A 16,088-nucleotide genomic window follows, 5' to 3' on the forward strand; every position below is an offset into this window, starting at 1 on the left:
GGAGGGAGCGGGGGGCGGACCACACCGGGTGACACCATATAGGGGGGTGACACCAAGGCAAAAAATAGCAAAATATATAGAGAAAAACTTGAGGGGGGGGTGCAAATCGAAAGGGTCACTACGCCTCTGGGGGTGACAACATTAAGTGCCGCACCGGGTGAAACCCGACCTCGCTACGCCACTGATAGAGATGTATATATAGATCTTGAATATAATCTGACTAAATTGTAAATCTAGACTAGACCAGACTATATAATCTAGTAATTTACTTTAAAGTTGTGGTAGTAGCCAGTACTAGATCTAGATCTAGTAGTAGTTTCTAGATCTAGTATCTAGATCTAGTAGTAAGATTATATTATTCTATTAAATTCTATTTAATAATTATATAGAATCTAGATATAGAACTAGACTAGATCTAGTGTAGTTAGATCAAGCTATAGATCTACTCTAACTTGATTTAAATAATGAATTGAGATCTGGATCTAGATCTAGATATCTAGATTCTAGACTAAAACTCTAGACCAGATATAGATCTAGATTTAGATCTATATAGATAGAAGTGTCTAGATTCTAGATCTAGAATTCTAAATCTAGAATTACGAATTAGATCTAGATCTAGATTCTAGACTCAAGATCTAGAAATCTAGATCTATAATCTAATTATATATATGATATATGTGTAATATATAACAGATCTATTCTAGATCTAGATCAAGTAGTAAATCATATTTTAGAATAATCTACTAGATCTAGATCTATAGAATCTACTAGATCTAGAATCTACTAGAATCTAGATCTACCAGAATCTAGAGTCTAAGAGTCTAGATCTAGTCTTGACTCTAGACCTAGATCTATATCTATCTAGATCTAGATCTAGATTCTATATCTAATATCTAGAATCTAGATCTAGATCAGACTAGATCTAGATTCTACCTCTAGTTCTAGATTCTAGATCTAGCATTCTAGTCTATCTAATCTAGATCTAGATCTATATTCTAGATCTAGTATCTAGCTAACCCTAGCTAGAATCTAGATCTAGTCTAGTCTAGAATCTAGATTCTAGATTCTAGATCTAGATTTAGATCTAGATTCTAGAATCTTTCAGCTGGACTAATGTGAAATCTAGAGATTTTTTCCTAGGGTCAGGGCCTCTAGAATCTAAGTCTAGATAGTTCTAGATCTAGAATCTAGATCTAGATCTAGACTAGATCTAGATATCTAGATCTAGAATCTAGATTAGATATCTAGATTCTAGAGCTAGATCTAGATCTAGAATCTAGATCTAGATTAGATCTAGAAAATCTAGTCTAGATCTAGCTACTGCTAGATCTAGATCTAGAAGATCTAGATTCTAGAATCTAGATCTATATTTAATTATTTATTCAAATTAATGAAAAGAATGTAATGCTTACCTGTATTTGTTCTAATCCAAAGAATTTTTCAAATAACGAAATTAGACTGAGCATCATTCACACAAGCCTACAGGAAATCACCCGGAAAGGACCAGGTTTTTAAAAATAGGTAGGCCTAAGGCCCTAAGCTGTGAATAATACTAGATCTATACTGAGTTATATTCAAGCAACTCATCATTACTATGGGCTATACTTTTTTCATTAATAAAATTAACGTCAATTTTTTAAATGATTGTTCATGAATAAATAATTAACCGATTCGCGCATTATCCTATGGACTGACTAAATAGTTATTTGGAACTTTTGCCACACAAAATGCATTATGGCAACCATGCAGTGACGTAACAGATCTGCTAGGGGCCGTAATGTCCATGGGATTAAAAGACAGGGGCGCCCTTACCACCGAAACACAGGCAGTAGGTCTACTTTGTGGTAGACAGAGCGGCAGATTTCTCTTGCTGCAAATCTACATGTTTTTAATTCGAAATGCACGGTTTATTTCATTATTTTGGTCCAATACTTATTAAAAGAACTGTCTCATTATTAAAACAAGTTAATAAAAAGTCTAGTGACAATTTAAGCGCACTTTCCTTATGTTATCTAAAAATAGATAGTGATCAAGTTTGTTTTTAAAAAATGTGAAAAAATGATTAGGCCTAGCGAAACAAAACCTTGTAATTGTAACTCCCTATCACTCTCATATAAATTATAAATAAATTAATAGGGTACAAAAATAACGTTTGAATTAATAGGTAAAAATTAAACTTATAGCAAGATCTAAAAGACAGCGAAAAATAGATTATTTTGACACATCCCTTTCCCCATAGATCTATATCTATATATTGCTATATAGTACTGTAGTGTATTATGTTCATAACCCGTAGCTCTGTCGTAGCGTAAAGCACACACGGGGACAAAACACAAGACGTATAATGCTGGGGTGCGTTCAAGCTAGGAGAACGATCGGTTTGTAGGTGTTAATGTAATTTTTTTTTATTTTGTGACCGAACGAAAATATATTTTTGAAAACTTTCTTCGGCAATATTGTTCAAAATTATGGCAGGAATCGATTGGTAAATGTTTCAAGTCGCTAAGTTGTCTGGTTGCCGAGATATGGGACAAAAACTGCATTTTTTCGATGTTTTTTTTGGCTTTTCCGGGAAAACCAGGAAGGAATTCCGGGAATTGTTTTTGGCCCACAATCATCCTCGGAACTTGCTTAACATATTTGCTTTGGAACTAGTCCTCGATATTGCTTCATTGAGGAGGAGATACGACTTAAAGCTGCGGACACACATCCATCCATCCATCCATCCATTCATTCATTCATCCATCCAGAAATGACGAGTTAATAATCGCAATTGTCCGTATGGAAATTGCGCTAAAAAAGATTGAATTTCGCTTCTATAATTAAAGTTAGGCTGAAATCCTTGTACGGAAAGTGTGAGGTAAAACGTGTGATTTATGATGGAGATTTCTAGACCATTCATGTAACATTGTAAGAGATAAACTGAAACATGACAAAACGAAGGTCATTTCCACTGGCACACAAGGTCACGTGTGGGCAACATCTTGACGTCATAGTGACATCACAGATAGGTAATTCTTGAAAACAGTGAGTGCTTTGTTTTAATACCAACATCAATTTTATTATAGGTCTATAATGGGTAAATGTGTTGGGTGTGGATTATGTGGGGCATATGTGTTGGTGTGGATTATATGGGGTCTGTGTGTTGGTGTGGATTATATGGGGTCTATGTGTTGGGTGTGGATTATATGGGACCTGTGTGTTGGGTGTGGATTATATGGGGTCTATGTGTTGGGTGTGGATTATATGGGACCTGTGTGTTGGGTGTGGATTATATGGGGTCTATGTGTTGGGTGTGGATTATATGGGGTCTATGTGTTGGGTGTGGATTATATGTTGCCTGTATGTTGGGTGTGGATTATATGGGGTCTGTGTGTTGGTGTGGATTATATGGGGTCTGTGTGTTGGGTGTGGATTATATGGGGTCTGTGTGTTGGTGTGGATTATATGGGGTCTGTGTGTTGGTGTGGATTATATGGGGTCTGTGTGTTGGGTGTGGATTATTTGGGTCTGTGTGTTGGGTGTGGATTATATGGGACCTGTGTGTTGGGTGTGGATTATATGGGACCTGTGTGTTGGGTGTGGATTATATGGGGTCTATGTGTTGGGTGTGGATTATATGGGACCTGTGTGTTGGGTGTGGATTATATGGGACCTGTGTGTTGGGTGTGGATTATATGGGACCTGTGTGTTGGGTGTGGATTATATGGGGTCTATGTGTTGGGTGTGGAGTATATGGGGTCTGTGTGTTGGTGTGGATTATAGGGGGTCTGTGTGTTGGGTGTGGATTATATGAAATCTCTGTGTTGGTATGGAGTAGATGGTTTTGTTTTTGTTTTAGATCGTAGGACTTTAAAATGCTAGTGTTAGAAAAAATCATTCTGAATATCAAACTTTCAAATGTATCGGTTGTGACTGAATTATTTTAATTTTAGCCAACATCAGTTTAGTTTAATTAAAATCATCCCAGAAGCGATGATTAATTAAGCATGAAATAAAACACTAAAAGACCATACTGATTCCGCTTTAACACCACATAAGCAGTGCTTATTATAGTGACGTCATCAGTTTTGGGGTACATTTATTTTCCAAGCACCTCGTTCTGCCTTCCATGCCGCGTCATTAATTTCAAAGATAATCAGCGATATCAGCATTTGTTGAAAGTAAAACGTGTTGATGTTATATTAGGTGCTTTCATTGCAGAACTGTGCAGTACGCGTGTATAAATGAGCCAGACGGTGATTAAGGTAATGTGCGTCAGTTGCAAGCGGCACGTTGCTTCGTCGTTACGCAAGACCTTGACCTATTATAACGACCTTTGACACTAGAATAACCCCCATATTTTTTCAAGGGCGGTAACTTTATTGTGCGTGGTGATTTATGTTGTTGTATAGTTTACTGGGGTTTATTTATTTATTTTTGCTCAGTTTTTTAACGAAAAAAAAAATTCTTTTAAGATGAATCTTGGCTCTTCTATTTCGTTCTTAATTGTGAATTGAGTATTTTGTGTCAACAATCTATGCGCCATTGGGTCTGTTGACTTCGATTTTAGTCTGCTTTTCTATCTGGATTTACTTATATTATAGGCACAACAATTATTGTTTTTGTTATATAGTTACATGAGGTTGAAAGATTTAAATTAGTACTTAGTACTGGTAGTTTTATCTAATGACACGCGCTTTGTAAATATAATTAATTAATTAATCGGATGTTCGCATCCATCCTAAGCCGTGAAAAATGTGAAGAATGTCTGAGAAAAACAAGATTTGAACCTGATGGCGGATGAACGATGTCCACTGTGGCCGGTTGGTTCAAGGCAACCTGGCACATACAAACCTGCTATCTCGCGGGTCAGAGGTCACGTCTGCCAAGTCCATGTGAGAAGATGGTTCTATCAGGGACAGAGTTCCGGTACTTTGAATGTCAACAATACAAATTCAGTTAGCCTATAGAAGAGATCCCAAGAATAGCAAACAAAACAAAAAATGGCAGCTGATTTCTAAAAAATCTGGCATTTCAAGTCTGTGACGTGTGTAGTCAAATCTTAGAATTAGGCCGGTAATAACTTGAAAACGAGAGGTAGAAACATGACTTTAATACACAAATGTTGATTGCCCCACCCCCTTTCGCTATAAGATGTAAAATATTGTGCCCCAGTACCGCCCCCCCCCCCCTGGAGTGGTCTAGCGGTAGAGAGCTGGACTGCTAACCCGTAAGTCTCGAATTCGAATCCGGGTTCAAGTCCGTACAACGCCCCTGAGTCCACCCAACTCTGATGGGTACCTAACGCACGTTAGGGAAAGTAAAGGCGGCTGGGCATAGTGCTGACCACACTATCTCTTCATATGCCGAGGTCACAGAAACAAGTGAACTCTCCTTCACTTGCCCTATAGACCGTCAGGTTTGAAAAGGGAACTTTACTTTACTTAGTGCTCCCACCCCCCAACATAGATACGATGCCCTTCCATTATATTAGTGCCCTAGCTATGGTGAACCCAATCCACCTAACGATGATGCCTTGCAACAATACCCAACACAGATGCCCCCACCTCCCGGGAGTGTTTTAAGGCGCCCCCTCCCCTCCGGAAAATTCAAGAAACCCCGGAGAGAAAAAAATGTTTGAAAGAAACCCTGTATCTAACCTCATTAGCCTCCACTTTCCGCTCCCTCTATGAAACCACCAATCCCTTTAGCCGTTTCCACAATCTACCCCCCCCCCCCCCCCCCCCCAGCATTTCAGCGCTCACAAAACCTCTGTTAGCCATGTTGACAGGTTTCAATATTTTCCCTGGCTATCGGTCGAGTAATACACTGACGTCACTGTTTCTGCGTGAATGCTCATTCATTGTGTCTGCTCGGCCCGTTTCCGGTTGAACACGTGGGCTCGCCACCCCGCCTCAACGTCGATAACATCCGCTTTGATATTGTCAAACCAAATAAATAAATATTCGTTTTTTAAATTATCTAGGCTCCTATATGCTTTCAATGGGACTCTCTTGTTTTATTCATAGCCACGAACTTCACGTTTAACATTTTAATGTTATTACAGCGTGTGATCATACGTTCATTATTTTATTTAGGCTATCCTCCATCGAGTTGAGCTAAAACTAAAATGCATATATTTCTCTCTTGGGGGTGGGGAAGGGTGATTGAAACTTTCGGGGAGGGGTCGACACTGGTAGGATATATATTATTTTTAAATTTAAATTAGATATTTCTTTATTTCGTTCAGGCTGGTAGGGGGGGGGGGGGGGGGGACACGAGACCAGAGATCGATGAAACTGTACAAAACGTGAATCGCATCCAAGATTCTTTTTTATATGGAGAAACCATATTTAATTTTAAACTGCTATTGCTTGTACCAGTACACTTGGACTAAAGTTTAATTGCCTTTTTTTTATCAGACCAGTGATGGGTTAACACGGATGATAATGAACGCTAGACACAGAAATGGCGTCTTCTGATTGGTTTAAAATCGATCTCTTACGATCTATAAACTTGGCACAAATGTGTGTGGCCCGTACCGTCGAAGAAAAAAGTTGCATTCGATCTAGTTTGTGACAGACAGCATGTAGACCTATTGCTGAAGCATTTGCGTACACATTTTACATTAATTTGTATTGGAATCTAAATATAACTTTATATTTCTTTTATAAACGCACAATTTTGAAAGTGTATGATTTAAAAAAAAAAAAATTAAACAGAGCAGCAGTCTAGTTTCATATTTTCTGTGTATTTTAATAACGTTACAGGTCAATTTTAATATTCAGCACATGCATAAAAAAATTACATTTTATCGGTTGTTTCCCTTGCTGTATCCTTGTGTAACAAATTATTAGAACAACTTTCAGGAATTTCTCCTGCGCGTGTCCCACAGTACCCCCCACCCCCACAGAGGGAAAAAATGAAAATAAATAAACAAAAATATGCCTTTACATCATTTAGCTCTGAATTTGGCCATAACTTAAAGGATTTTTATTCCAAATGTGGTCATATTTGTTTAGACAATTTAATTTAATTAATTTTGCTCCAAATGTAGTAATTCCACTTATTATTTAACTCTTTAACCCCAGCTGCATATCAATATTTGTAATACAAATAGAACACACGTTAATTGGACAGATGATTTATTTGAACAAATAAACAAATATGAAAGAATATATAAAAATATCTGTGATTGTATTTTGATGAGACCAGAGATGAAGACACAATCATTTTGATTAGGTAATGCAGGTAAAATATAAAAAGTAATCAAGAGTTATGTGCTCTTAGTAATGCTAGACCAGGTCTCACGACATTTAGTTTGTAAAAATGTTGGAATCAATGTACATTAGGGAATGAAAGTATTGAGGAAATCCAGTTGCACAATTAAATTAACAGAAAATAAATCTAGACTGGACAAAAATAAAACAATTTGTATTCAATTAATGTTATATTTCTCAAAGTAGCATTTATAATTTTTTTTAAGTATGATGTTTGTAAAAGTGTATCTTGAATCAAAATTTTCTTTTTAATTGAAGAAAAAAAAAAGAACATGTTTACAAAGATTTGTTTTATTAATAAAAAACAGCACCAAAACAGCCTAGACTTGTTTTGTGCCCACACGTATGAAATCCAGAGACAAACATGGGACAAAATATTCTCAAATGAATGTCAGCCACACCAGTGAAATTCATTCAAACATTTTCAAATTAGACTCAAACACAGCTGAACATCCACAATATGGAAAACCTTCTTACCAACACAACAAAAACAGTCCAACATTTGAAGTCAACAATATTCATGCAATATAATGTTTTTACTAATTACAGTTCATCATCAATGATTTATATTTAATCAGTAACAAATTCAAATTAGATAAAAGATAAACTACAAAACATTTTTTTTTACATTTTATAAAAAAAGAAACAGGTATAGATCTACATGTTTTAGAATGTATTTTCTTTTATAAGTAAACCAGATTCTAAGTTTTTGGGAAAATTATTTTACCCTGTAAAATATTTTTCAGCATTTTTACAATCTACTTCATAAAACTAAATAATGAAAAGCAACAGGCAATGAATAAATGGATTAAGTACAGTCCTAGAAATTATGTTTTACATCTACATTTTGTAAATCATAAAAATTTTAAAAAGGTACAAAAATTAAAACCTGATTGTGACAGTTCACAAAAACAGTAAAAAATTGGTCCACGGATCTGGAATGAGGACAGTTGAGCTTCGTTCTATTTGTGGATTTTAACAATTTAAAAATACTTCAGTGGAATGTTGCTCTACTTAGAAACATTTTTAACTTGGCTCATTACAAATTTGAATGTATTTGAATGTATGGGAAATGTTGACGGAAAAATTCATAATTTCTGAAAATTGGAATGACAGAATAACATGAGAGATAACAGATAACTGGCCTGTCCAGAAATTACAGGTGGGTAGATGTGATGAGTGAGTAATAAATACATGAATTTATTCATGGGTGAGTGAGACGCACAGAGGATGATCAGGTGATTGACAGAGACTAGATATTAAACACCAAGTTTGTTAAGTCACTAGACCATAACATACATTCTTGACCTACGCAACTTTTGATTTTTTTTTTGTCTGATATACTAAAAAATCTTACCTCCTTTCGCAACTTCAGAAAGACTGATTAAAAAGCAACTGATTACTAAATTGAAAAACTAAATAATCAAAATGCATTAGAAAATGATAAATAGGAGTATTTGACATGTGAAATTGTATCTACAACGTAAGGATTTTCTAGTGTCACTTAAAAGTTACAAAATTTGTAGGACAATTAATGTAATAAGATAAATCTGTTCTATACACTTAAAATTAGTGAACTTTTTAACTACTTTACACTAAAACTTTTAAACTAACTACATACAAAAGCTCAAATAATGCCTTAGAACTATCAATGAACTCAAAATGGTGCAGAAGAAATTCTCTAAAAAAATCTTAATCCTCTGTAGCAAGACATTGGCAGTGAAAATTAAAACGTTCTAACCTTTAAATGAAAACATTGTTCTAACCTTTAAATGAAAAAATTGTTCTAAGCTTTATTTAAATTAAAGCATTGTTCTAACCTATATTTAAATTAAAACGTTTTTTGTATCTACATTTAATTTTTTTTAACAATTTATATTGAAAAATTTTCTGTCAAGCTGAAGACATTGTTTTACACAAGTGCAGCTTGGCATACTGAATACAAGTTTTTAGAAAAAAAAAATTGTGTCTTCTTACAATTCTTTTATTGCACCCTTTAATGACAGCTGCGTGTCCAGTCATAGGCAAGTCTAAGGCTGACCGCTGTCCATCCATTCAATGACTGACAGCTCTATGTCCATTCCATGGTAGCAGTATGTCCAATTAATTAAATCTATGACAATGGCATTTTGTTCCCTATTGCATATTTAAAATGTGACAAAAAATCTATTTATACAGACACCATAATTGCTACTGGTGTATAAAAAAATGTTACAACATTTACAACCAAAAATGTTACAAGAATGTGTATGAGAAAAACTTTAAAAAAAAAAATAAAATAACATTTGAAATTTGCAAGGCAACATACAAATATATTATTTCTTATAACAAAACCCTTTACCTATACAAAAAAAAATGTCCACCACATTTTGTAATTATTCAATGGATATTTACACAAATGAGAGGGAAGGTCACTTAGGCTTTACAACATTTGATTAACATTCTGTCTTTTAAAATGAAGACGCTAGGCACCATCAAAATGTGAACCAGAGTATTATGTTCTAAATTAATGGTAATGTAAAGTTCAGCAGTTTCAAACACCTGAAAAACTAAGGCACTATGGGTAATATATGCTGCAGTATAAAATATGGATCAGGAAGATTGTCAACTTTTTATTTAACTTTAACAGTGAAATTTCATGTTATCGCAAAAGGACTGTACAAATTTTGATTTAACAATGAAATTTCATGTTTTCGGAAGAAGATTGTACAAGTTTTGATTCAGCATCGCAATTTGATGTAGTCACAACCTTTGGCTATTTGAAAACTTGATAAAACAAGAATCTGAATTAATTATTTGTTACACTAATCATGGACAAGACATCCAAAATTTGAGTTGTTCTAGTGGTCAGTTAAGTAACTAATTACTAATTGGTCAGCGGCTTATTTTAAACATCAACCAGGTGACCAGTCAACCAAGTTGCCAGTTAATAGGTGACTAATTAACCAGGCAGGTTACCAATTAAACAGTTAATAGGTGATTAATTAACAGTGACCAGTTAGCCAGCTGACTCATTAAATAGGTGGTTTATTGTGTTTTGATTGTCACTCTAATAAAATTATAATTGAATGCCAGTCTATTTAATGCCTGAGAATTAAACAACTGAGATGTAGGTTTAGCCTAGACTAGATAGGTTAGGTTTAAAATTGATCAGCCCTGAAGCTAGAAAAAATCTCTCACAGAAATGCCCACTAAACTAATTGCAAGAATAATGCCGAGGTTGAAGACAGGATACAAGACAGGCACTAGCTGTCTCAACTTTAAATATTAAACCTAATTGATTTGTGCCTTGCTAAATTGTTTGAATCAAACCACTACGTTTTTTGTGCACAGAATGACATTTAGCTGTAGCTAAGCTACTTTTAAAATCTAAAGTATAAAAGCCATGGACTATTTTGGATTCAGCGCTTCTCTTTCTTTATCTGAGACTGGAAGAGTTGAAGCGTCAAATGCGGGCGGCTCTTCCTCGTCACGCTTCATCCGCTTGTTTTTGTACAGCTTCCACAGTTTATCCACAAGATCCATGGCCACAAGATCGGTTGAGTTTTTAGCTATGACGCGGATCACGAAAACCCCGTCATCTCGAAGGTACTCGTCAGCAAACTTTTGACACAGCTTCTTGTCAAAACCTGACTGGATTTCGTTGTTGATCTTCAAGTATTTTTTGATGTAGCCTGCGCGGTTTCTCTTGAAGATGACTCGATACAACCAGCTGGAAATAAACGGTAACGCCTTGTGTTAGTTGTGACTAGACTACATTGTAAAAGGTGGAAATTTTTAAAATGCAATATTTTATAAATGGGTAATAACCAATAAATTCAATACTCTACAACTCAATAATTCTAATAATTTTTTTATATGTCTTATGTCTATATTTTGATTACTGAGGATTAAGATGATTAATTATAAAATTATAATACTTTTTAGAATATGTTTTAATGAATGGGATGTTTGATTACAGGCACAAAATGTCTTGTGTTACTTGAGTGCTACTTTCAAATAATTGTTTACATGAATGATGTTAGAACTACTAATTACAGCTGAACTATTTCAGCTCAAAGACTGAAAATTTAAATATTTCACTTGCATCACATAACAAATGGTTTGTGGACCTGCTCAACTACTCAACTAATGCCATGAAACATCTGCTGACCAGCTTTTTAATTGACTATTTGTCTCTAAACTTTGTAAAAAATTTGAATGCAAGATCTGCCTTATAAAGCAGAGAGTGCACCCAGACAACTTGGGACCTTATTCAGGGAAGACCTGGTGGTCTGAACACATTTTTTTATACTTCCTGCTTCTCTAGAATTGTTTTTTTTTTAGTGTATCAAACATGCAATCAGATGAGCATCTTTAGATACACTGACTGTACTATGACGTCACCTAGATGAACTAATTAAACCAAAAGGTCACCCACCTGACTAGATTGATGCAGGTCAGTGTGGCCACAAAGACAAGCCAGAACCAGATGACGATGAAGATTTTCTCGTTGAACAGGTTGATGGGCAGGACGCACTGGACGGTCCACGTCTGTACGTTCTGTAGCTGTCTGATCTTGAAGTCACACAGGGTGACACGGGGGAAGCGTGTAGACTCCTTCCACTCACTGTTACTGGAGCCGAGCATCTCTAGAACCTGAGCAAAGTTTACACCATTAGCTCATGCCAACATCTCTAGAACCTGAGCAAAGTTTACACCATTAGCTCATGCCAGCATCTCTAGAACCTGAGCAAAGTTTACACCATTAGCTCATGCCAACATCTCTAGAACATGAGCAAAGTTTATACCATTAGCTCATGCCAACATCTCTAGAACATGAGCAAAGTTTACACCATTAGCTCATGCCAACATCTCTAGAACATGAGCAAAGTTTATACCATTAGCTCATGCCAACATCTCTAGAACATGAGCAAAGTTTATACCATTAGCTCATGCCAACATCTCTAGAACATGAGCAAAGTTTACAACATTAGCTCATGCTGTCTAGAACCTGAGCAAAGTTTACACCATTAGCTCATGCCAACATCTCTAGAACCTGAGCAAAGTTTACACCATTAGCTCATGCCAACATCTCTAGAACCTGAGCAAAGTTTACACCATTAGCTCATGCCAACATCTCTAGAACCTGAGCAAAGTTTACACCATTAGCTCATGCCAACATCTCTAGAACATGAGCAAAGTTTACACCATTAGCTCATGCCAACATCTCTAGAACCTGAGCAAAGTTTACACCATTAGCTCATGCCAACATCTCTAGAACCTGAGCAAAGTTTACACCATTAGCTCATGCCAACATCTCTAGAACATGAGCAAAGTTTACACCATTAGCTCATGCCAACATCTCTAGAACCTGAGCAAAGTTTACACCATTAGCTCATGCCAACATCTCTAGAACCTGAGCAAAGTTTACACCATTAGCTCATGCCAACATCTCTAGAACCTGAGCAAAGTTTACACCATTAGCTCATGCCAACATCTCTAGAACCTGAGCAAAGTTTACACCATTAGCTCATGCCAACATCTCTAGAACCTGAGCAAAGTTTATACCATTAGCTCATGCCAACATCTCTAGAACCTGAGCAAAGTTTACACCATTAGCTCATGCCAACATCTCTAGAACCTGAGCAAAGTTTACACCATTAGCTCATGCCAACATCTCTAGAACCTGAGCAAAGTTTACACCATTAGTTCATGCTGTCTAGAACCTGAGCAAAGTTTACACCATTAGCTCATGCCAGCATCTCTAGAACCTGAGCAAAGTTTACACCATTAGCTCATGCCAACATCTCTAGAACATGAGCAAAGTTTACACCATTAGCTCATGCCAACATCTCTAGAACCTGAGCAAAGTTTACACCATTAGCTCATGCCAACATCTCTAGAACCTGAGCAAAGTTTACACCATTAGCTCATGCCAACATCTCTAGAACCTGAGCAAAGTTTATACCATTAGCTCATGCCAACATCTCTAGAACATGAGCAAAGTTTACACCATTAGCTCATGCCAACATCTCTAGAACCTGAGCAAAGTTTACACCATTAGCTCATGCCAGCATCTCTAGAACCTGAGCAAAGTTTACACCATTAGCTCATGCCAACATCTCTAGAACCTGAGCAAAGTTTACACCATTAGCTCATGCCAGCATCTCTAGAACCTGAGCAAAGTTTACACCATTAGCTCATGCCAACATCTCTAGAACATGAGCAAAGTTTATACCATTAGCTCATGCCAACATCTCTAGAACATGAGCAAAGTTTACACCATTAGCTCATGCCAACATCTCTAGAACATGAGCAAAGTTTATACCATTAGCTCATGCCAACATCTCTAGAACATGAGCAAAGTTTATACCATTAGCTCATGCCAACATCTCTAGAACATGAGCAAAGTTTACAACATTAGCTCATGCTGTCTAGAACCTGAGCAAAGTTTACACCATTAGCTCATGCCAACATCTCTAGAACCTGAGCAAAGTTTACACCATTAGCTCCTGCCAACATCTCTAGAACCTGAGCAAAGTTTACACCATTAGCTCATGCCAACATCTCTAGAACCTGAGTAAAGTTTACACCATTAGCTCATGCCAACATCTCTAGAACCTGAGTAAAGTTTACACCATTAGCTCATGCCAACATCTCTAGAACATGAGCAAAGTTTATACCATTAGCTCATGCCAACATCTCTAGAACCTGAGCAAAGTTTACAACATTAGCTCATGCCAACATCTCTAGAACCTGAGTAAAGTTTACACCATTAGCTCATGCCAACATCTCTAGAACCTGAGCAAAGTTTACACCATTAGCTCATGCCAACATCTCTAGAACCTGAATGCTGACCACTTTGTCCCCTCATCTGCACCTCATCTGACCCATGTACTGACCAGTTAAAGTGTAACTACATAAATCTCTTAGTTTTCTTATATCTCTGATGCCAAAACAAGGCAATTAAATCGTGTCAATTTCCTGGTTATTTTTTTTTTAAGTTTATCCATCAGCGTATCATATTTTCTGACTAGCAAGCAGACAAATGTCTTGTTATATTACATTTATTTAAAGCAAAAAAATAATAATTTTAATTTAAAGTTAATATACAAAATGGATTTGTTTTTCAAAAAATAATTTGACAAGTCAAAAATGTCAGTATAATTAACAGGCCAATTTTTTTAATAAGCGTGAAGAGATTAAAACCAAACCTACCTCGAAACCATAGAGGTTGTAGTCCTGAGAGAGGAAGGCGTTGAGAATAAAAAACTGGGCGATGACATTGGCGGAGTAGACGACCTTGATGAACAGGTAAAATGCTGTCAGGTAAGTTCCGGCACGCTTGTTGCAGAAAAAGCAGCAAATTTTGGCCAGGAATTGTTTGGCCCTGACCAGTCGGTTCCAGTGGTACTCCCTGTGTGTCTCCAGCCATCTGCAGGCACAAACACAGGCGGTCACGGTTGGTCTAATTAATTGACGGTTGGTCAAATTCAGTCACGGTTGGTCAAATTCAGTCACGGTTGGTCAAATTCAGTCACGGTTGGTCAAATTCAGTCACGGTTGGTCAAATTCAGTCATTTTTTGTCAAATTCAATCATTTTTTGTCAAATTCAGTCACGGTTGGTCAAATTCAGTCACGGTTGGTCATTTTTGGTCAAGTTCAGTCATTTTTTGTCAAATTCAGTCATTTATAGTTGAATTCAGTGGTTTTTGGTTGAATTCAGTAAATTTTTTTTGTCTAATTCAGTCATTTTTAGTCAAATTCAGTCATTTAGTTGAATTCAATCATTTTTGGTTGAATTCAGTAAAAAATTTTTTAGTCAAATTCAGTCACGGTTGGTCCAATTCAGTCATTTTTTGGTCCAATTCAGTCATTTTTGGTCCAATTCAGTCATTTTTGGTCCAATTCAGTCATTTTTGGTCCAATTCAGTCATTTTTGGTCCAATTCAGTCAGTTCTACTCAAGTTAAGTGTTTTATCCATGATCATATAAATAAGTTTGTAAAAAAAAATGTGACAAATGTTTACTGCTAATTTAAAAGTAATTTGTTTCCATGTTTAAAGGTAGTACCACACTATTTATTATTCTCAAACGCTATCCGCATACATCATAGATCTAAGCAATATACAGATCATGTTAGAATTGTTTATAAAACCAGTTTATATTGTTGACCTGTCCATATATTTAGAGATGTGGTCTTGTTATACAGATTATGTTATATTGACTGACCTGTCCATATATTTAGAGATGTGGTCTTTGTCATACAGATTATGTTATGTTGACTGACCTGTCCATATATTTAGAGATGTGGTCTTGTCATACAGATTATGTTATATTGACTGACCTGTCCATATATTTAGAGATGTGGTCTTGTCATACAGATTATGTTATACTGACTGACCTGTCCATATATTTAGAGATGTGGTCTTGTCATACAGATTATGTTATGTTGACTGACCTGTCCATATATTTAGAGATGTGGTCTTGTCATACAGATTAAGTTATATTGACTGACCTGTCCATATATTTAGAGATGTGGTCTTGTCATACAGATTATGTTATATTGACTGACCTGTCCATATATTTAGAGATGTGGTCTTGTCATACAGATTATGTTATATAGACTGACCTGTCCATATATTTAGAGATGTGGTCAATGGTCTTGTCCCGGTCATCGGGTGATCCGAGCTGGGTTTTCTCTGCCATGTCCACTATTTTGTCCAAGTTTATGCCAGACCCACCATTAAACAGGCGCCACAGGATATTGGGGAACTTGAACATGAAGGCCTGGAACATAGGGAACAAAATCTGAACACAGGGAACAATCAAAGGCAAGAACA

General features: G+C 36.2%; 1 protein-coding gene across 2 annotated transcripts in view; it reads right to left on the minus strand.

Annotated features, from left to right (window-relative positions):
* Positions 1–7,110: 7,110 nt before the first annotated feature.
* The window catches only part of LOC131946995 (innexin unc-9-like), a 35,930-nt gene continuing 26,952 nt past the window's right edge, over positions 7,111–16,088 (minus strand). The window contains exons 3-7 of one of the 2 annotated variants that reach the window (XR_009387814.1): positions 15,878–16,035; positions 14,463–14,679; positions 11,683–11,900; positions 9,083–10,974; positions 7,111–9,028 (exon numbers count right to left, since the gene is read on the minus strand). Coding sequence is in view for 1 of the 2 variants with exons in the window: in XM_059308071.1 (XP_059164054.1) it covers positions 10,653–10,974; positions 11,683–11,900; positions 14,463–14,679; positions 15,878–16,035 (915 nt within the window). In the remaining variant the exon portion in view is untranslated. Of the gene's footprint in view, positions 10,975–11,682; positions 11,901–14,462; positions 14,680–15,877; positions 16,036–16,088 lie in introns of both variants that reach the window. The other variant, XM_059308071.1, reaches the window with a different exon arrangement.

Source organism: Physella acuta, unplaced genomic scaffold (genome assembly GCF_028476545.2).
Source record: "Physella acuta isolate Inbredline_101_S28 unplaced genomic scaffold, ASM2847654v3 ptg000579l, whole genome shotgun sequence".
In the NCBI taxonomy this organism is placed as follows: domain Eukaryota; kingdom Metazoa; phylum Mollusca; class Gastropoda; family Physidae; genus Physella; species Physella acuta.